Raw genomic sequence first — 20139 nt, 5'->3', positions numbered from 1 at the left:
ATATCACCATGTGAATGATAGAGCACACTTGATAGACTGAATAGCCTAATTCTGATCCTATATCTTATGGTATTATACTCTATCTCTCTCACACTATCACACACACACACAGATAGACACAGATACAAACTGTCACTTACAGAGACATAGGTGCACACTAACAACCACACACACCGGCATTGATACACATGGATCCACACGTGTGTGTGTATACATACAAACAGATGTATACAGATGAATGTATATGCACACATATACAGTTCTATATAAATTCCAATCTCCCATGAGGAGAAATTGGTGGAAGCCGTGGCTAATTTTTCTTTCTGAAAGTAGCAGCATTGAGGTCAGTGGTAAGAGAGTTTCTTGAGGAAAAGCTAAAGTTCTTGTTGCTTTCTGTTCTCCAGAGCCACTCCCTGCCCTCTGTTTATTCTTACAGTCAGTAACTGCCCTGTGCCTAGCAACCAGGCAGTTACTGCCCAGAGGGAGGGTATGGACTTCAGGCAGCTAATAAAGAGGGGGCAGTCAAGAGGAGAGATCCACCAGAGACAGGATCTTCACAGAGAGAAACTCCAATGGTTCATAAAAGAGCCAAGAAATGGTTAGCTCAAGCAGGAAGCAAGAGGTGAGACGTGTAAAATGTACCAAAGGAGTGATTTCTAACTAATGTTGTTGACAGCTTCCTTACCACAGGTGGATGAGAAACATTCATTTGTGGTCATTTATACCCTGGTACCAAGATCAGAGCTTGAGCAAACATGTTAATACAAAGGATTGGATATTTTCAAAACGATGGGGCAAGAGCAGGAGAGTGGGACAAATTGGACACTTTCACAGAGCTAGCACAGGCATGATAGGTTAAGTAGCCTGCGATATCATTCTGCCACTTAATATATCACCCCAAAGGAGTACACACACATATCCAGTCAAAAAGAACTGACAAGCGGGAAGACAAGCACAAACATATGTACAAGACTTGTATACACCTAGATCTACAACAATAATAGCTTGCAACAAAAACAGAATTTGCTGGAAAAACTCAGTAGGTCTGGAAGCATCTGTGGAGGGAAAGCAGAGTTAATGTTTTGGGTCCCATGAACCTTCCTCAGAATCGAAGGGTCTGAACAAGAGATACTAGACCTTAAATGTTAACTCTGATTTCTCTCCATCGATGCTGCCAGACCTGCTGAGTTTTTCCAGCAATTTGTTTTTGTTTCAGATTTCCAGCAACCACAGCTCTTTGGGTTTTTAAAAACTTAATAATAATTTGCATTTATATAACTCCTTCCATATAAAAAAGGCATAATTAGTAAAAGTGTGCACTGACCTCTTAAAAAAATCTATTAGAATTGATGACCAAATGCTGGTTAATTAGGGAGATTTCCCCAATCTGGACTAGTCTTACAGGCGGTGAGAGGCAGAGAGATGGACAGAGAGAATTCCAGAGCCAAAGAGTGTGTATTGCTGGAAAAGCTCAGCTGGTCAGGCAGCAGCCGAGGGCATTTCAAGCATAAATTCCTGATGAAAAGCTTATACTTGAAATGTTGATTGTCCAGCTCCTCGGATGCTGCCTGACTGGCTGTGCTTTTCCAGCACCACACTCTCAACTCTGATCTCCAGCATCTGCAGTCCTCACCCTCTCCCAGCAGCTGTGGTCCCACCAACACAACCAAAATGTGGGTGATGCCAGGATGGGAAGGTTGCAGAAATCCCTGATGGCTGTACACATGGAAGAGGTTACAGAGATAAAGAGTGATTGATTTGAACATTTCAATAGCACTGCCGGACTGAGAGCCAGACAAACAGGACAGTGTTGAAAATGTGTTGCTGGAAAAGCGCAGCAGGTCAGGCAGCATCCGAGGAACAGGAGAATCGACGTTTCGGGCCCTTCTTCCTGCTGCGCTTTTCCAGCAACACATTTTCAGCTCTGATCTCCAGCATCTGCAGCCCTCACTTTCTCTCAAACAGGACAGTGTGCATGGTGTTAGGTTACAGGCAACAGGGCTCTGACATGGAAATAGTTAATGCTTCAGGCCAATTAAATTCATTTCAGGGGAGTGTCGGAGACTGGTCACTAGATCAATAAATTTTAAATGTGACAAAGATGTAAATGAGAATTTCCACCATTAGATGGAGATAATTAAGAATCAGTAGCTTTGAATCCTAATCCCCTAACTCAGCATCTTACACCTTTGAGTATCAACAACAACTTCAAATATGTTGGAGTAATTAATGACTTGTGTGTTTCCTCAAAGCCAAGCGAAGGAAGCCCGGAAATCAGGGAAAAGTAAAACAAAGACCGTAAAGAGGAAATCAAAATCCAGAACAGATGTCAAGCCTCCCAGTGACAGCCTGCTCCTGTATGACCCAGAGGTACAGATTTAACACCATCATTGGTCTTCACTGACAAAGTTTAAAAATCACGCAGCACCAGGTTATAGTCCAACAGAATTATTTGGAAGTACAAGCTTTTGGAGCGCTGCTCCTTCATCAGGCAGACAGTGGGGCAGGATCATAGGACACAGAATTTATGAGTCAAGAATGGTCACTAGGAACAAGGTTGTGTCCAGTAACGAAAGTCCGTGCAACTAACACCCCCAGGAAGGTAACACCAGGAGTCATAGTCATGCAGCACAGAAACAGACCGTCGAACTCAACCAGGCTGCACAGCTTTCATTTGCCAGCACCCGGCCCATATCCCTCCAAACCCTTCCTATTCATATACCCATCCAAATGCCTCTTAAATGTTGTAATTGTACCAGCCTCCATCACATCCTCTGGCAGCTCATTCCATACACGTACCACCCTCTGAGTGAGAAAGTTGAGCATTGTAACAGTGAGGGGGTGATCAGTTGGGGTGCCTCAATGTAGGGGGGTGTCAGTGTGGGGGCGTGTGTCAGTTGGGGGGATGTGTGTCAGTTGGGGGGATGTGTGTCAGTTGGGGGGGGCGTGTCAGTTGGGGGGGGCGTGTCAGTTGGGGGGGGCGTGTCAGTGGCAGGGGGCGTGTCAGTGGCGGGGGGCGTGTCAGTGGCGGGGGGCGTGTCAGTGGGGAGGCGTGTCAGTGGGGAGGCGTGTCAGTGGGGAGGCGTGTCAGTGGCGGGGGGCGTGTCAGTGGCGGGGGGGCGTGTCAGTGGCGGGGGCGTGTCAGTGGCGGGGGGCGTGTCAGTGGCGGGGGCGTGTCAGTGGCGAGGCGTGTCAGTGGGGAGGCGTGTCAGTGGGGGGGCGTGTCAGTGGGGGGCGTGTCAGTGGGGGGGGCGTGTCAGTGGGGGGGCGTGTCAGTGGGGGGGGCGTGTCAGCGGGGGGGGCGTGTCAGCGGGGGGGGCGTGTCAGCGGGGGGGGCGTGTCAGTGGGGGGGGCGTGTCAGTGGGGGGGGCGTGTCAGTGGGGGGGGGCGTGTCAGTGGGGGGGGCGTGTCAGTGGGGGGGGCGTGTCAGTGGGGGGGCGTGTCAGTGGGGGGGCGTGTCAGTGGGGGGGCGTGTCAGTGGGGGGGCGTGTCAGTGGGGGGGCGTGTCAGTGGGGGGGCGTGTCAGTGGGGGGGCGTGTCAGTGGGGGGGCGTGTCAGTGGGGGGGCGTGTCAGTGGGGGGGCGTGTCAGTGGGGGGGGGGGCGTGTCAGTGGGGGGGGGCGTGTCAGTGGGGGGGGGGCGTGTCAGTGAGGGGGGGCGTGTCAGTGGGGGGGCGTGTCAGTGGGGGGGGCGTGTCAGTGGGGGGGGCGTGTCAGTGGGGGGGGCGTGTCAGTGGGGGGGCGTGTCAGTGGGGGGGGCGTGTCAGTGGGGGGGGCGTGTCAGTGGGGGGGGCGTGTCAGTGGGGGGGCGTGTCAGTGGGGGGGCGTGTCAGTGGGGGGGCGTGTCAGTGGGGGGGCGTGTCAGTGGGGGGGGCGTGTCAGTGGGGGGGGCGTGTCAGTGGGGGGGGCGTGTCAGTGGGGGGGGCGTGTCAGTGGGGGGGGGGCATGTCAGTGGGGGGGCGTGTCAGTGGGGGGGCGTGTCAGTGGGGGGGGGCGTGTCAGTGGGGGGGCGTGTCAGTGGGGGGGGCGTGTCAGTGGGGGGGCGTGTCAGTGGGGGGGCGTGTCAGTGGGGGGGGCGTGTCAGTGGGGGGGGCGTGTCAGTGGGGGGGGCGTGTCAGTGGTGGGGCGTGTCAGTGGTGGGGCGTGTCAGTGGTGGGGCGTGTCAGTGGTGGGGCGTGTCAGTGGTGGGGCGTGTCAGTGGGGGGGCGTGTCAGTGGGGGGGCGTGTCAGTGGGGGGGCGTGTCAGTGGGGGGGCGTGTCAGTGGGGGGGCGTGTCAGTGGGGGGGCGTGTCAGTGGGGGGGCGTGTCAGTGGGGGGGCGTGTCAGTGGGGGGGCGTGTCAGTGGGGGGGCGTGTCAGTGGGGGGGCGTGTCAGTGGGGGGGCGTGTCAGTGGGGGGGCGTGTCAGTGGGGGGGCGTGTCAGTGGGGGGGCGTGTCAGTGGGGGGGCGTGTCAGTGGGGGGTGGCGTGTCAGTGGGGGGTGGCGTGTCAGTGGGGGGTGGCGTGTCAGTGGGGGGTGGCGTGTCAGTGGGGGGGGCGTGTCAGTGGGGGGGGCCGAGTCAGTGGGGGGCCGAGTCAGTGGGGGGCCGAGTCAGTGGGGGGGCGTGTCATTGTGGGGGGGCGTGTCATTGTGGGGGCGTGTCATTGTGGGGGCGTGTCATTGTGGGGGCGTGTCAGTGGGGGGCGTGTCAGTGGGGGGCGTGTCAGTGGGGGGCGTGTCAGTGGGGGGCGTGTCAGTGGGGGGCGTGTCAGTGGGGGGCGTGTGGGGGGGCGTGACAGTGGGGGGGCGTGACAGTGGGGGGGCGTGACAGTGGGGGGGGCGTGACAGTGGGGGGGGCGTGACAGTGGGGGGGGCGTGACAGTGGGGGGGCGGGTCAGTGGGGGGGCGGGTCAGTGGGGGGGTCGGGTCAGTGGGGGGGTCGGGTCAGTGGGGGGGTCGGGTCAGTGGGGGGGTCGGGTCAGTGGGGGGGTCGGGTCAGTGGGGAGTCGGGTCAGTGGGGGGTCGGGTCAGTGGGGGGTCGGGTCAGTGGGGGGTCGGGTCAGTGGGGGGTCGGGTCAGTGTGGGGCCGTGTCAGTGGTGGGGGCGTGTCAGTGGTGGGGGCGTGTCAGTGGTGGGGGCATGTCAGTGTGGGGGGTGTCGGTGTGGGATGGTGTCAGTGTGGGGGGGCGTGTCAGTGTGGGCGGCGTGTCAGTGTGGGGGTGTGTGTCAGTGTGGGGGGGGCGTCAGTATGGGGGGGCGTCAGTGTGGGGGGGCGTGTCAGTGTGGGGGGGCGTGTCAGTGTGGGGGTGTGTGTCAGTGTGGGGGGGGCGTCAGTATGGGGGGGCGTCAGTATGGGGGGGCGTCAGTGTGGGGGGGCGTGTCAGTGTGGGGGGGCGTGTCAGTGTGGGGGGGCGTGTCAGTGTGGGGGGGCGTGTCAGTGTGGGGGGGCGTGTCAGTGTGGGGCAGTGTCAGTGTGGGGCAGTGTCAGTGTGGGGGGGCGTGTCAGTGTGGTGGGTCGTGTCAGTGTGGGGGGGCGTGTCAGTGTGGGGGGGCGTGTCAGTGGGGGGGGGCGTGTCAGTGGGGGGGGCGTGTCAGTGGGGGGGGCGTGTCAGTGTGGTGGGTCGTGTCAGTGTGGGGGGGCGTGTCAGTGTGGGGGGGCGTGTCAGTGGGGGGGGGCGTGTCAGTGGGGGGGGCGTGTCAGTGGGGGGGGCGTGTCAGTGTGGGGGGGCGTGTCAGTGTGGGGGGGCGTGTCAGTGTGGGAAGGTGTGTCAGAGCGGGGTGGGTGTCAGTGCAAGGGGGGGTGTCAGTGCAAGGGAGGTGTCAGTGTGGGGGATGAGTGTGGGGGGGCGTCAGTGTGGGGGTGTGTGTCAGTGTCAGTGTGCGGGCGTGTATCAGTGTGTGGGGTGTCAGTGCGGGGGGTTGTCAGTGCGGGGTGTGTGTCAGTGTGGGGTGTGTGTCAGTGTGGGATTTGTGTGTCAGTGTGGGTGGGGTGTCTCTGTGTGGGGTGTCAGTGGGGGGGACGTGTGAGTGGGGGGGCGTGTCAGTGGTGGGCTTGTCAGTGGGGGGGCGTGTCAGTGGGGGGGGGCGTTTCAGTGGGGGGCGTGTGAGTTGGGGGCGTGTGTGAGGGGTCGTGTGAGTGGGGGGGCGTGTCAGTGGGGGGGCGTGTGTCAGTGTGCAGGTGTGTGTCAGTGTGCGGGTGTGTGTCAGTGTGGGGCGGTGTCAGTGTGGGGGTGTGTGTCAGTGTGGGGGTGTGTGTCAGTGTGGGCGTGTCAGTGTGGGCGTGTCAGTGTGCGGGTGTGTGTCAGTGTGGGGGGTGTCTGTATGGGGGTGTGTCAGTGCGGGGCGGTGTCAGTGTGGGGGGGTCAGTGTGGGGGGTCAGTGTGGGGGGTGTCAGTGTGGGGGGTGTGTCAGTGTGGGGGGGGTGTCAGTGCGGGGTGTTGTCAGTGTGGGGGGGTGTGTCAGTATGGGGGTTTGTATCAGTGTGGGGGGTGTCAGTATGGGGGTTTGTGTCAGTGTGGGGGTGTGTGTCAGTGTGGGGATGGGTGTCAGTGTGGGGGTGTCAGTGTGGGGGTGTGTGTCAGTGTGGGGTGTGTGTCAGTGTGGGGGTGTCAGTGTGGGGGTGTGTCAGTGTGCGGATGTGTGTCAGTGTGGGGTGTGTCAGTGTGGGGCGTGTCAGTGTGGGGTGTGTCAGTGTGGGGCGTGTCAGTGGGGGGCGTGTCAGTGGGGGGGCGTGTGTCAGTATGGGGGGGCGTCTCAGTGTGGGGGGGGCGTGTCAGTGTGGTGGGGCGTGTCAGTGTGGTGGGGCGTGTCAGTGTGGTGGGGCGTGTCAGTGTGGTGGGGCGTGTCAGTGTGGTGGGGCGTGTCAGTGTGGGCGGCGTGTCAGTGTGGGGGGGGCGAGTCAGTGGGGGGGGCGTGTCAGTGTGGGGGGGCGTGTCAGTGTGGGGGGGCGTGTCAGTGTGGGGGGGCGTGTCAGTGTGGGCGGCGTGTCAGTGTGGGCGGCGTGTCAGTGTGGGCGGCGTGTCAGTGTGGGCGGCGTGTCAGTGTGGGGGGGTGTCAGTGGGGCGGGGCGTGTCAGTGGGGCGGGGCGTGTCAGTGGGGCGGGGCGTGTCAGTGGGGCGGGGCGTGTCAGTGGGGCGGGGCGTGTCAGTGGGGCGGGGCGTGTCAGTGGGGGGGCGTGTCAGTGTGGGGGGGCGTGTCAGTGTGGGGGGGCATGACAGTGTGGGAAGGCGTGTCAGAGCGGGGTGGGTGTCAGTGCAAGGGGGGGTGTCAGTGCAAGGGAGGTGTCAGTGTGGGGGATGAGTGTGGGGGGGCGTCAGTGTGGGGGTGTGTGTCAGTGTCAGTGTGCGGGTGTGTATCAGTGTGTGGGGTGTCAGTGCGGGGGGTTGTCAGTGCGGGGTGTGTGTGTCAGTGCGGGGTGTGTGTGTCAGTGTGGGGTGTGTGTCAGTGTGGGGTGTGTGTCAGTGTGGGGTGTGTGTCAGAGTGGGATTTGTGTGTCAGTGTGGGTGGGGTGTCTCTGTGTGGGGTGTCAGTGGGGGGGACGTGTGAGTGGGGGGGCGTGTCAGTGGTGGGCTTGTCAGTGGGGGGGCGTGTCAGTGGGGGGGCGTTTCAGTGGGGGGGGCGTTTCAGTGGGGGGCGTGTGAGTTGGGGGCGTGTGTGAGGGGTCGTGTGAGTGGGGGGGCGTGTCAGTGGGGGGGCGTGTGTCAGTGGGGGGGGCGTGTGTCAGTGTGCAGGTGTGTGTCAGTGTGCGGGTGTGTGTCAGTGTGGGGCGGTGTCAGTGTGGGGGTGTGTGTCAGTGTGGGGGTGTGTGTCAGTGTGGGGGTGTGTGTCAGTGTGGGGGTGTGTGTCAGTGTGCAGGTGTGTGTCAGTGTGCGGGTGTGTGTCAGTGTGGGGCGGTGTCAGTGTGGGGGTGTGTGTCAGTGGGGGGGGCGTGTGTCAGTGTGCAGGTGTGTGTCAGTGTGCGGGTGTGTGTCAGTGTGGGGCGGTGTCAGTGTGGGGGTGTGTGTCAGTGGGGGGGGCGTGTGTCAGTGTGCAGGTGTGTGTCAGTGTGCGGGTGTGTGTCAGTGTGGGGCGGTGTCAGTGTGGGGGTGTGTGTCAGTGTGGGGGTGTGTGTCAGTGTGGGGGTGTGTGTCAGTGTGGGCGTGTCAGTGTGCGGGTGTGTGTCAGTGTGGGGGGTGTCTGTATGGGGGTGTGTCAGTGTGCGGGTGTGTGTCAGTGTGGGGGTTGTCAGTATGGGGGTGTGTCAGTGCGGGGCGGTGTCATTGTGGGGGGGTCAGTGTGGGGGGGTCAGTGTGGGGGGTGTCAGTGTGGGGGGTGTCAGTGTGGGGGTGTGTCAGTGTGGGGGGGGTGTCAGTGCGGGGTGTTGTCAGTGTGGGGGGGTGTGTCAGTGTGGTGGGTGTCAGTATGGGGGTTTGTGTCAGTGTGGGGGGGTGTGTCAGTGTGGGGGTGGGTGTCAGTGTGGGGGTGTCAGTGTGGGGGTGTGTGTCAGTGTGGGGGTGTCAGTGTGGGGGGTGTCAGTGTGGGGGTGTGTCAGTGTGCGGGTGTGTGTCAGTGTGGGGGTTGTCAGTATGGGGTGTGTCAGTGTGGGGCGGTGTCAGTGTGGGGGGTGTCAGTGTGGGGGTGTGTGTCAGTGTGGGGGGGTGTCAGTGTGGGGGGGTGTCAGTGTGGGGGGTGTCAGTGTGGGGGGTGTCAGTGTGGGGGGTGTCAGTGTGGGGGGTGTCAGTGTGGGGGGTGTGTCAGTGTGGGGGGGTGTCAGTGTGCGGGTGTGTATCAGTATGGGGGGTGTCAGTGCGAGGGGTTGTCAGTGCGGGGTGTTGTCAGTGTGGGGAGGTGTGTCAGTGTGGGGAGGTGTGTCAGTGTGGGGAGGTGTGTCAGTGTGGGGAGGTGTGTCAGTGTGGGGGGGTGTCAGTGTGGGGGGGTGTCAGTGGGGGGGGGTGTCAGTGGGGGGGGGTGTCAGTGGGGGGGGTGTCAGTGGGGGGGCGTGTGTCAGTGTGCGGGTGTGTGTCAGTGTGCGGGTGTGTGTCAGTGTGCGGGTGTCAGTGTGGGGGGGTGTGTCAGTGTGGTGGGTGTCAGTATGGGGATGTGTGTCAGTGTGGGGGTGTGTGTCAGTGTGGGGCGGTGTCAGTGTGGGGGTGTGTGTCAGTGTGGGGGTGTCAGTGTGGGGGGGTGTCAGTGTGGGGGGGTGTCAGTGTGGGGGGGTGTCAGTGTGGGGGGTGTCTGTATGGGGGGGTGTCAGTGTGCGGGTGTGTGTCAGTGTGGGGGTTGTCAGTATGGGGGGTGTCAGTGTGGGGGTTGTCAGTATGGGGGTGTCAGTGTGGGGGGTGTCAGTGTGGGGGGTCAGTGTGGGGCGTGTCAGTATGGGGGTGTGTCAGTGTGGGGCGGTGTCAGTGTGGGGCGGTGTCAGTGTGGGGCGGTGTCAGTGTGGGGCGGTGTCAGTGTGCGGGTGTGTGTCAGTGTGGGGGGGTGTCAGTGTGGGGAGGGTGTCAGTGTGGGGGGGGTGTCAGTGTGGGGGGAGTCAGTGTGGGGGGTGTCAGTGTGGGGGGGTGTCAGTGTGGGGGGGTGTCAGTGTGGGGGGGTGTCAGTGTGGGGGTGTGTGTCAGTGTGGTGGGTGTGTCAGTGTGGGGGTATGTGTCAGTGTGGGTGTGTGTCAGTGTGGGGCGGTGTCAGTGTGGGGCGGTGTCAGTGTGGGGCGGTGTCAGTGTGGGGGGTGTCAGTGTGGGGGTATGTGTCAGTGTGGGGGGGTGTCAGTGTGGGGAGGGTGTCAGTGTGGGGAGGGTGTCAGTGTGGGGGTATGTGTCAGTGTGGGGGGGTGTCAGTGTGGGGAGGGTGTCAGTGTGGGGGGGTGTCAGTGTGGGGGGAGTGTGTCAGTGTGGGGGTGTGTGTCAGTGTGGGGGGGTGTCAGTGTGGGGAGGGTGTCAGTGTGGGGAGGGTGTCAGTGTGGGGGTATGTGTCAGTGTGGGGGGGTGTCAGTGTGGGGAGGGTGTCAGTGTGGGGGGGGTGTCAGTGTGGGGGTATGTGTCAGTGTGGGGGGGTGTCAGTGTGGGGAGGGTGTCAGTGTGGGGGGGTGTCAGTGTGGGGGGAGTGTGTCAGTGTGGGGGTGTGTGTCAGTGTGGGGGGGTGTCAGTGTGGGGAGGGTGTCAGTGTGGGGGGGGTGTCAGTGTGGGGGTATGTGTCAGTGTGGGGGGGTGTCAGTGTGGGGAGGGTGTCAGTGTGGGGGGGGTGTCAGTGTGGGGGGAGTGTGTCAGTGTGGGGGTGTGTGTCAGTGTGGGGGGGTGTCAGTGTGGGGGGGTGTCAGTGTGGGGGGGTGTCAGTGTGGGGGGGTGTCAGTGTGGGGCGTGTCAGTGTGGGGCGGTGTCAGTGTGGGGCGGTGTCAGTGTGGGGCGGTGTCAGTGTGGGGTGTGTGTCAGTGTGGGGCGGTGTCAGTGTGGGGCGGTGTCAGTGTGGGGGGGTGTCAGTGTGGGGGGGTGTCAGTGTGGGGGGGTGTCAGTGTGGGGGGGTGTCAGTGTGGGGGGGAGTCAGTGTGGGGGGAGTCAGTGTGGGGAGGAGTCAGTGTGGGGGGGTGTCAGTGTGGGGGGGTGTCAGTGTGGGGGGGTGTCAGTGTGGGGGGGTGTCAGTGTGGGGGGGTGTCAGTGTGGGGGGGTGTCAGTGGGGGGGCGTGTCAGTGGGGGGGCGTGTCAGTGGGGGGGCGTGTCAGTGTGGGGGGTCGTGTCAGTGGGGGGGCGTGTCAGTGAGGGGTCGTGTCAGTGGGGGGGCGTGTCAGTGGGGGGGCGTGTCAGTGGGGGGGGCGTGTCAGTGGGGGGGGCGTGTCAGTGGGGGGGCGTGTCAGTGGGGGGGCGTGTCAGTGGGGGGGCGTGTCAGTGGGGGGGCGTGTCAGTGGGGGGGCGTGTCAGTGGGGGGGCGTGTCAGTGGGGGGGCGTGTCAGTGGGGGGGCGTGTCAGTGGGGGGGCGTGTCAGTGGGGGGGCGTGTCAGTGGGGGGGCGTGTCAGTGGGGGGGCGTGTCAGTGGGGGGGCGTGTCAGTGGGGGGGCGTGTCAGTGGGGGGGGCGTGTCAGTGGGGGGGGGCGTGTCAGTGGGGGGGCGTGTCAGTGGGGGGGCGTGTCAGTGGGGGGGGTGTCAGTGGGGGGGCGTGTCAGTGGGGGGGCGTGTCAGTGGGGGGGCGTGTCAGTGGGGGGGCGTGTCAGTGGGGGGGCGTGTCAGTGGGGGGGCGTGTCAGTGGGGGGGCGTGTCAGTGGGGGGGCGTGTCAGTGGGGGGGCGTGTCAGTGGGGGGGCGTGTCAGTGGGGGGGCGTGTCAGTGGGGGGCGTGTCAGTGGGGGGGGCGTGTCAGTGGGGGGGGCGTGTCAGTGGGGGGGGGGGCGTGTCAGTGGGGGGGGCGTGTCAGTGGGGGGGGCGTGTCAGTGGGGGGGGCGTGTCAGTGGGGGGGGCGTGTCAGTGGGGGGGCGTGTCAGTGGGGGGGCGTGTCAGTGGGGGGGGGCGTGTCAGTGGGGGGGTCGTGTCAGTGGGGGGGCGTGTCATTGTGGGGGGCGTGTCAGTGGGGGGGGCGTGTCAGTGGGGGGGGCGTGTCATTGTGGGGGGCGTGTCATTGTGGGGGGCGTGTCATTGTGGGGGGCGTGTCATTGTGGGGGGCGTGTCATTGTGGGGGGCGTGTCATTCTGGGGGGCGTGTCATTCTGGGGGGCGTGTCATTCTGGGGGGCGTGTCATTCTGGGGGGCGTCTCATTCTGGGGGGCGTCTCATTCTGGGGGGCGTCTCATTCTGGGGGGCGTCTCATTCTGGGGGGCGTGTCACTGTGGGGGGCGTGTCACTGTGGGGGGCGTGTCATTCTGGGGGGGCGTGTCATTCTGGGGGGGCGTGTCATTCTGGGGGGGCGTGTCAGTGGGGGGGCGTGTCAGTGGGGGGGCGTGTCAGTGGGGGGGCGTCGCATTGTGGGAGGCGTCGCATTGTGGGGGGCGTCTCATTCTGGGGGGCGTCTCATTCTGGGGGGCGTCTCATTCTGGGGGGCGTCTCATTCTGGGGGGCGTCTCATTCTGGGGGGCGTGTCAGTGGGGGGGCGTGTCAGTGGGGGGGCGTGTCAGTGGGGGGGCGTGTCAGTGGGGGGGCGTGTCAGTGGGGGGGCGTGTCAGTGTGGGGGGCGTGTCATTGTGGGGGGCACGTCAGTGGGGGAGGCGTGTCAGTGTGGGGGGGCATGACAGTGTGGGAAGGCTGGGGGTGGGTGTCAGTACGGGGTGGGTGTCAGTGCAAGGGGGGTTGTCAGTGCAAGGGAGGTGCAAGTGTGGGGGATGAGTGTGGGCAGGCGTCAGTGTGCGGGTGTGTATCAGTGCGGAGGGTTGTCAGTGCGGGGTGTGTGTGTCAGTGTGGGGTGTGTGTCAGTGTGGGGTGTGTGTCAGTGTGGGGTGTGTGTCAGTGTGGGGTGTGTGTCAGTGTGGGGTGTGTGTCAGTGTGGGATGTGTGTGTCAGTGTGGGTGGGGTGTCTCTGTGTGGGGTGTCAGTGGGGGGGACGTGTGAGTGGGGGGCGTGTCAGTGGGTGGCGTGTGAGTGGGGGGGGCGTGTGTCAGTGTGCAGGTGTGTCAGTGTGGGGGGCGTGTGTCAGTGGCGGGTGCGTGTCAGTGGTGGGGGGGCGTGTCAGTGGCGGGGGCGTGTCAGTGGTGGGGGCGTGTCAGTGGTGGGGGCGTGTCAGTGGTGGGGGCGTGTCAGTGGTGGGGGCGTGTCAGTGGTGGGGGCGTGTCAGTGGTGGGGGCGTGTCAGTGGGGGGCGGTGTCAGTGGGGGGCGGTGTCAGTGGGGGGGTGTGTCAGTGTCGGAGGTGTGTCAGTGTCGGGGGTGTCAGTGTGCGGGTGTGTGTCAGTGTGGGGGTTGTCAGTATGGGGTGTGTCAGTGTGTGGGTGTGTGTCAGTGTGGATGGGAGTGTCAGTGTGGGGTGGTGTGTGTGTGTGTGGGATGGTGTCAGTGTGGGGGGCGTGTCAGTGTGGTGGGGCGTGTCAGTGTGGTGGGGCGTGTCAGTGTGGGGGTGTGTGTCAGTGTGGGGGTGTGTGTCAGTGTGGGGGTGGCGTGTCAGTGGGGGAGGCGTGTCAGTGTGGGATGTGTGTCAGTGTGGGATGTGTGTCAGTGTGGGGTGTCAGTGGGGGGGGCGTGTGAGTGGGGGGTCGTGTGACAGTGTGCAGGTGTGTGTCAGTCTGGGGGGTGTCAGTGTGGGGGTGTGTGTCAGTGTGGGGGTGTGTGTCAGTTGGGGGGATGTGTGTCAGTGGCGGGTGCGTGTCAGTGGTGGGGAGGCGTGTCAGTGGCGGGGGCGTGTCAGTGTGGGGGGCGTGTCAGTGTGGGGGGGTGTGTCAGTGCGGGGGGTGTTGTCAGTCCGGGGTGTGTGTGTCAGTGTGGGGTGTGTGTCAGAGTGGGATGTGTGTGTCAGAGTGGGATGTGTGTGTCAGTGTGGGTGGGGTGTCTCTGTGTGGGGTGTCAGTGGGGGGGATGTGTGAGTGGGGGGGCGTGTCAGTGGGGGGCGTGTCAGTGGGGGGCGTGTCAGTGGGGGGCGTGTCAGTGGGGGGCGTGTCAGTGGGGGGGGCGTGTCAGTGGGGGGGGCGTGTCAGTGGGGGGGGCGTGTCAGTGGGGGGGCGTCAGTGTGGGGCGGTGTCAGTGTGGGGGGGGTTGTCAGTGTGGGGGTTGTCAGTGTGGGGGTTGTCAGTGTGGGGGTTGTCAGTGTGGGGGGTGATAGTGTGCGGGTGTGTGTCAGTGTGGGGGGGTGTCAGTGTGGTGGGTGTCAGTATGGGGGTGGGTGTCAGTGTGGGGTGGTGTCTGTGTGTGTGGGATGGTGTCAGTGTGGGGGGGCGTGTCAGTGGGGAGCGTGTCAGTGGGGAGTGGGTCAGTGGGGAGCGGGTCAGTGGGGGGGGCGTGTCAGTGTGGGGGTGTGTGTCAGTGTGGGGGTGTGTGTCAGTGGCGGGTGCGTGTCAGTGGTGGGGCGGCGTGTCAGTGGCGGGGCGGTGTCAGTGTGGGGGTGTCAGTGTGGGGGGTGTCAGTGTCGGGGGTGTCAGTGTCGGGGGTGTCAGTGTGGGGGGTGTCAGTGTGGGGGGGTGTCAGTGTGGGGGGGTGTCAGTGTGGTGGTGGGTGTCAGTGTGGTGGTGGGTGTCAGTGTGGTGGTGGGTGTCAGTGTGGGGGGTGTCAGTGTGGGGCGGTGTCAGTGTGTGGGTGCGTGTCAGTGTGTGGGTGCGTGTCAGTGTGGGGGGGGCATGTCAGGGGGGGCATGTCAGTGGGGGGGGCGTGTCAGTTTGGGGGGCGTGTCATTGTGAGGGGCGTGTCATTGTGGGCGGCCTGTCATTGTGGGCGGCCTGTCATTGTGGGGGGGCGTGTCAGTGTGGGGGGGCGTGTCAGTGTGGGGGGGCGTGTCAGTGTGGGGGGGCATGTCAGAGCGGGGTGGGTGTCAGTGCAAGGGGGGGTGTCAGTGCAAGTGGGGTGTCAGTGTGGGGGATGAGTGTGGGGGGGCGTCAGTGTGGGGGTGTGTGTCAGTCTCAGTGTGCGGGTGTGTATCTGTGTGTGGGGTGTCAGTGCGGGGGGTTGTCAGTGCGGGGGGTTGTGAGTGTGGGGGGGTGATAGTGTGCGGGTGTGTGTCAGTGTGGGCGGTGTCAGTGTGGGGGGTGTCAGTGTGGGGGGTGTCAGTGTGGAGGGTGTCAGTGTGGAGGGTGTCAGTGTGGAGGGTGTCAGTGTGGAGGGTGTCAGTGTGGAGGGTGTCAGTGTGGGGGGTGTCAGTGTGGGGGGTGTCAGTGTGGGGGGTGTCAGTGTGGGGGGTGTCAGTGTGGAGGGTGTCAGTGTGGAGGGTGTCAGTGTGGAGGGTGTCAGTGTGGGGGGGGTGTCTCTGTGTGGGAGTGTGTCAGTGTGGGATGTGTGCTGCAGTGTGGTGGTGTGTGTGTCAGTGGGGGGGCGTGTCAGTGGGGGGGGCGTGTCAGTGGGGGGGCGTGTCAGTGGGGGGTGCGTGTCAGTGGGGGGTGCGTGTCAGTGGGGGGTGCGTGTCAGTGGGGGGTGCGTGTCAGTGGGGGGTGTGTCAATGGGGGGGCGTGTCAGTGGGGGGCGCGTGTCAGTGGGGGGCGCGTGTCAGTGGGGGGGCGTGTCAGTGGGGGGCGCGTGTCAGTGGGGTGGGGCGTGTCAGTGGGGTGGGGCGTGTCAGTGGGGTGGGGTGTGTCAGTGGGGGGCGTGTCAGTGGGGGGGCGTGTCAGTGGGGGGGCGTGTAAGTGGGGGGCGCGTGTGAGTGGGGGGGAGCGTGTCAGTGTGCGGGTGTGTGTCAGAGTGCGGGTGTGTGTCAGTGTGGGGGGGGTGTCAGTGTGGGGGGGTGTGTCAGTGTGGGGGGGGTGTCAGTGTGGGGGGGTGTGTCAGTGTGGGGCGGTGTCGGTGTGGGGGTGTGTGTCAGTGTGGGGGGTGTCTGTATGGGGGTGTGTCAGTGTGGGGGTTGTCAGTATGGGGGTGTCAGTGTGGGGGGTGTCTGTATGGGGGCGTGTCAGTGTGGGGAGGTGTGTCAGTGAGGGGGTGTGTGTCAGTGTGGGGGGTGTGTCAGTGTGGTGGATGTCAGTATGGGGGTGTGTGTCAGTGTGGGGGTGTGTGTCAGTGTGGGGGTGTGTGTCAGTGTGGGGCGGTGTCAGTGTGGGGGTGTGTGTCAGTGTGGGGGTGTCAGTGTGGGGGGGTGTCAGTGTGGGGGGTGTCTGTATGGGGGTGTGTCAGTGTGCGAGTGTGTGTCAGTGTGGGGGTTGTCAGTGTGGGGGTTGTCAGTGTGGGGGGGGTCAGTGTGGGGCGTGTCAGTGTGGGGGTGTGTCAGTGTGGGGCGGTGTCAGTGTGGGGGGGGGTGTCAGTGTGCGGGTGTGTGTCAGTGTGGGGGGGTGTCTGTGTGTGTGGGATGGTGTCAGTATGGGGGGCGTGTCAGTATGGGGGGCGTGTGTCAGTGGGGGGGGCGTGTGTCAGTGTGCAGGTGTGTGTCAGTGTGCGGGTGTGTGTCAGTGTGGGGGGGGTGTCAGTGTGGGGGGGGTGTCAGTGTGGGGGGGGTGTCAGTGTGGGGGGGTGTCAGTATGGGGGTGGGTGTCAGTGTGGGGGTGTGTGTCAGTGTGGGTCAGTGTGGGGGGTGTCAGTGTGGGGGGTGTCAGTGTGGGGGGGGTCAGTGCGGGGGGTTGTCAGTGCGGGGTGTTGTCAGTGTGGGGGGGTGTGTCAGTGTGGTGGGTGTATGGGGGTTTGTGTCAGTGTGGGGGTGTGTGTCAGTGTGGGGGGGTGTGTCAGTATGGGGGGTGTCAGTGTGGGGGGTGTCAGTGTGGGGGTGTGTCAGTGTGCGGGTGTGTGTCAGTACGGGGTGTGTCAGTGTGGGGGGCGTGTCATTGTGAGGGGCGTGTCATTGTGGGCGGCCTGTCATTGTGGGCGGCCTGTCATTGTGGGGGGGCGTGTCAGTGTGGGGGGGCGTGTCAGTGTGGGGGGGCGTGTCAGTGTGGGGGGGCATGTCAGAGCGGGGTGGGTGTCAGTGCAAGTGGGGTGTCAGTGTGGGGGATGAGTGTGGGGGGGCGTCAGTGTGGGGGTGTGTGTCAGTCTCAGTGTGCGGGTGTGTATCTGTGTGTGGGGTGTCAGTGCGGGGGGTTGTCAGTGCGGGGGGTTGTGAGTGTGGGGGGGTGATAGTGTGCGGGTGTGTGTCAGTGTGGGCGGTGTCAGTGTGGGGGGTGTCAGTGTGGGGGGTGTCAGTGTGGAGGGTGTCAGTGTGGAGGGTGTCAGTGTGGAGGGTGTCAGTGTGGAGGGTGTCAGTGTGGAGGGTGTCAGTGTGGGGGTGTCAGTGTGGGGGGTGTCAGTGTGGAGGGTGTCAGTGTGGAGGGTGTCAGTGTGGAGGGTGTCAGTGTGGGGGGGGTGTCTCTGTGTGGGAGTGTGTCAGTGTGGGATGTGTGCTGCAGTGTGGTGGTGTGTGTGTCAGTGGGGGGGCGTGTCAGTGGGGGGGGCGTGTCAGTGGGGGGGCGTGTCAGTGGGGGGTGCGTGTCAGTGGGGGGTGCGTGTCAGTGGGGGGTGCGTGTCAGTGGGGGGTGCGTGTCAGTGGGGGGTGTGTCAATGGGGGGGCGTGTCAGTGGGGGGCGCGTGTCAGTGGGGGGCGCGTGTCAGTGGGGGGGCGTGTCAGTGGGGGGCGCGTGTCAGTGGGGTGGGGCGTGTCAGTGGGGTGGGGCGTGTCAGTGGGGTGGGGTGTGTCAGTGGGGGGCGTGTCAGTGGGGGGGCGTGTCAGTGGGGGGGCGTGTAAGTGGGGGGCGCGTGTGAGTGGGGGGGAGCGTGTCAGTGTGCGGGTGTGTGTCAGAGTGCGGGTGTGTGTCAGTGTGGGGGGGGTGTCAGTGTGGGGGGGTGTGTCAGTGTGGGGGGGGTGTCAGTGTGGGGGGGTGTGTCAGTGTGGGGCGGTGTCGGTGTGGGGGTGTGTGTCAGTGTGGGGGGTGTCTGTATGGGGGTGTGTCAGTGTGGGGGTTGTCAGTATGGGGGTGTCAGTGTGGGGGGTGTCTGTATGGGGGCGTGTCAGTGTGGGGAGGTGTGTCAGTGAGGGGGTGTGTGTCAGTGTGGGGGGTGTGTCAGTGTGGTGGATGTCAGTATGGGGGTGTGTGTCAGTGTGGGGGTGTGTGTCAGTGTGGGGGTGTGTGTCAGTGTGGGGCGGTGTCAGTGTGGGGGTGTGTGTCAGTGTGGGGGTGTCAGTGTGGGGGGGTGTCAGTGTGGGGGGTGTCTGTATGGGGGTGTGTCAGTGTGCGAGTGTGTGTCAGTGTGGGGGTTGTCAGTGTGGGGGTTGTCAGTGTGGGGGGGGTCAGTGTGGGGCGTGTCAGTGTGGGGGTGTGTCAGTGTGGGGCGGTGTCAGTGTGGGGGGGGGTGTCAGTGTGCGGGTGTGTGTCAGTGTGGGGGGGTGTCTGTGTGTGTGGGATGGTGTCAGTATGGGGGGCGTGTCAGTATGGGGGGCGTGTGTCAGTGGGGGGGGCGTGTGTCAGTGTGCAGGTGTGTGTCAGTGTGCGGGTGTGTGTCAGTGTGGGGGGGGTGTCAGTGTGGGGGGGGGTGTCAGTGTGGGGGGGGTGTCAGTGTGGGGGGGGTGTCAGTATGGGGGTGGGTGTCAGTGTGGGGGTGTGTGTCAGTGTGGGTCAGTGTGGGGGGTGTCAGTGTGGGGGGTGTCAGTGTGGGGGGGGTCAGTGCGGGGGGTTGTCAGTGCGGGGTGTTGTCAGTGTGGGGGGGTGTGTCAGTGTGGTGGGTGTATGGGGGTTTGTGTCAGTGTGGGGGTGTGTGTCAGTGTGGGGGGGTGTGTCAGTATGGGGGGTGTCAGTGTGGGGGGTGTCAGTGTGGGGGTGTGTCAGTGTGCGGGTGTGTGTCAGTACGGGGTGTGTCAGTGTGGGGGTGTGTGTCAGTGTGGGGGTGTGTGTCAGTGTGGGGGTGTGTGTCAGTGTGGGGCGGTGTCAGTGTGGGGGTGTGTTTCAGTGTGGGGGTGTGTTTCAGTGTGGGGGTGTGTCAGTGTGGGGGTGTGTGTCAGTGTGGGGGTGTGTGTCAGTGTGGGGGTGTGTCAGTGTGGGGGTGTGTCAGTGTGGGGGTGTGTCAGTGTGGGGGTGTGTCAGTGTGGGGGTGTCAGTGTGGGGGGTGTCAGTGTGGGGGTGTGTGTCAGTGTGGGGGTGTGTCAGTGTGGGGGTGTGTCAGTGTGGGGGTGTGTCAGTGTGGGGGTGTCAGTGTGGGGGGTGTCAGTGTGGGGGGTGTCAGTGTGGGGGGGGTGTCAGTGTGGGGGGTGTCAGTGTGGGGGGTGTCAGTGTGGGGGGTGTCAGTGTGGGGGGTGTCAGTGTGGGGGTGTGTGTCAGTGTGGGGGGTGTCAGTGTGGGGGGTGTCTGTTTGGGGGTGTGTCAGTGTGCGGGTGTGTGTCAGTGTGCGGGTGTGTGTCAGTGTGGGGCAGTGTCAGTGTGGGGGGGGTGTCAGTGTGGGGGGGCGTGTCAGTGTGGGGGGGCATGTCAGAGCGGGGTGGGTGTCAGTACGGGGGGGTGTCAGTGCAAGTGGGGTGTCAGTGTGGGGGATGAGTGTGGGGGGGCGTCAGTGTGGGGGTGTGTGTCAGTGTCAGTGTGCGGGTGTGTATCTGTGTGTGGGGTGTCAGTGCGGGGGGTTGTCAGTGTGGGGGGTGTCAGTGCGGGGTGTTGTCAGTGTGGGGGGGGTGTCAGTGGGGGGGGCGTGTCAGTGGGGGGGGCGTGTCAGTTTGGGGGGGCGTGTCATTGTGAGGGGCGTGTCATTGTGAGGGGCGTGTCATTGTGGGCGGCCTGTCATTGTGGGCGGCCTGTCATTGTGGGCGGCCTGTCATTGTGGGGGGGCGTGTCATTGTGGGGGGGCGTGTCATTGTGGGGGGGGCGTGTCATTGTGGGGGTCGTGTCATTGTGGGGGGCGTGTCATTGTGGGGGGGCGTGTCAGTGGGGGGGCGTGTCAGTGGGGGGGTGTCAGTGTGGGGGGGCGTGTCAGTGTGGGGGGGCGTGTCAGTGTGGGGGGCGTGTCATTGTGGGGGGCGTGTCATTGTGGGGGGGCGTGTCATTGTGGGGGGGCGTGTCATTGTGGGGGGGTGTGTCATTGTGGGGGGGGTGTGTCATTGTGGGGGTCGTGTCAGTGTGGGGGGGCGTGTCAGTGTGGGGGGGCGTGTCAGTGTGGGGGGGCGTGTCAGTGGGGGGGGCGTGTCAGTGGGGGGGGCGTGTCAGTGGGGGGGGCGTGTCAGTGGGGGGGGCGTGTCAGTGGGGGGGTGTCAGTGTGGGGGGGCGTGTCAGTGTGGGGGGGCATGTCATTGTGGGGGGGCGTGTCAGTGTGGGGGGGTGTGTCAGTATGGGGAGTGTGTCAGTGTGGGGGGGTGTGTCAGTATGGGGGGGGGTCAGTGTGGGGCGGTGTCAGTGTGGGGCGGTGTCAGTGTGGGGCGGTGTCAGTGTGGGGCGGTGTCAGTGTGGGGCGGTGTGTCAGTGTGGGGGTGTGTGTCAGTGTGGGGCGGTGTCAGTGTGGGGGTGTGTGTCAGTGTGGGGGGGTGTCAGTGTGGGGGTGTGTGTCAGTGTGGGGGGTGTCAATGTGGGGGTGTGTTTCAGTGTGGGGGTGTATTTCAGTGTGGGGGTGTGTTTCAGTGTGGGGGTGTGTCAGTGTGGGGGTGTGTCAGTGTGGGGGGTGTCAGTGTGGGGGGGTGTCAGTGTGGGGGGTGTCAGTGTGGGGGGTGTCAGT

At 63.9% G+C, this 20139-nt stretch overlaps 1 protein-coding gene across 1 annotated transcript in view; it reads left to right on the top strand.

Moving 5' to 3' along the window:
* The first annotated feature begins 546 nt into the window (after positions 1–546).
* LOC148141845 (uncharacterized) overlaps positions 547–20139 on the top strand; it is a 159486-nt gene continuing 139893 nt past the window's right edge. The window contains exons 1-2 of the mRNA XM_087977049.1: positions 547–622; positions 2253–2370. Of these exons, the coding sequence (XP_087833175.1) occupies positions 573–622; positions 2253–2370 (168 nt within the window). The 5' untranslated portion in view covers positions 547–572. The remainder of the gene's footprint in view (positions 623–2252; positions 2371–20139) is intronic.

Source organism: Chiloscyllium plagiosum, unplaced genomic scaffold (genome assembly GCF_037043375.1).
Source record: "Chiloscyllium plagiosum isolate Xiang-an unplaced genomic scaffold, Cpla_swu_hap1 HiC_scaffold_31, whole genome shotgun sequence".
Lineage (NCBI taxonomy): Eukaryota > Metazoa > Chordata > Chondrichthyes > Orectolobiformes > Hemiscylliidae > Chiloscyllium > Chiloscyllium plagiosum.
This window is presented reverse-complemented; position numbering and strand designations above follow the sequence as displayed.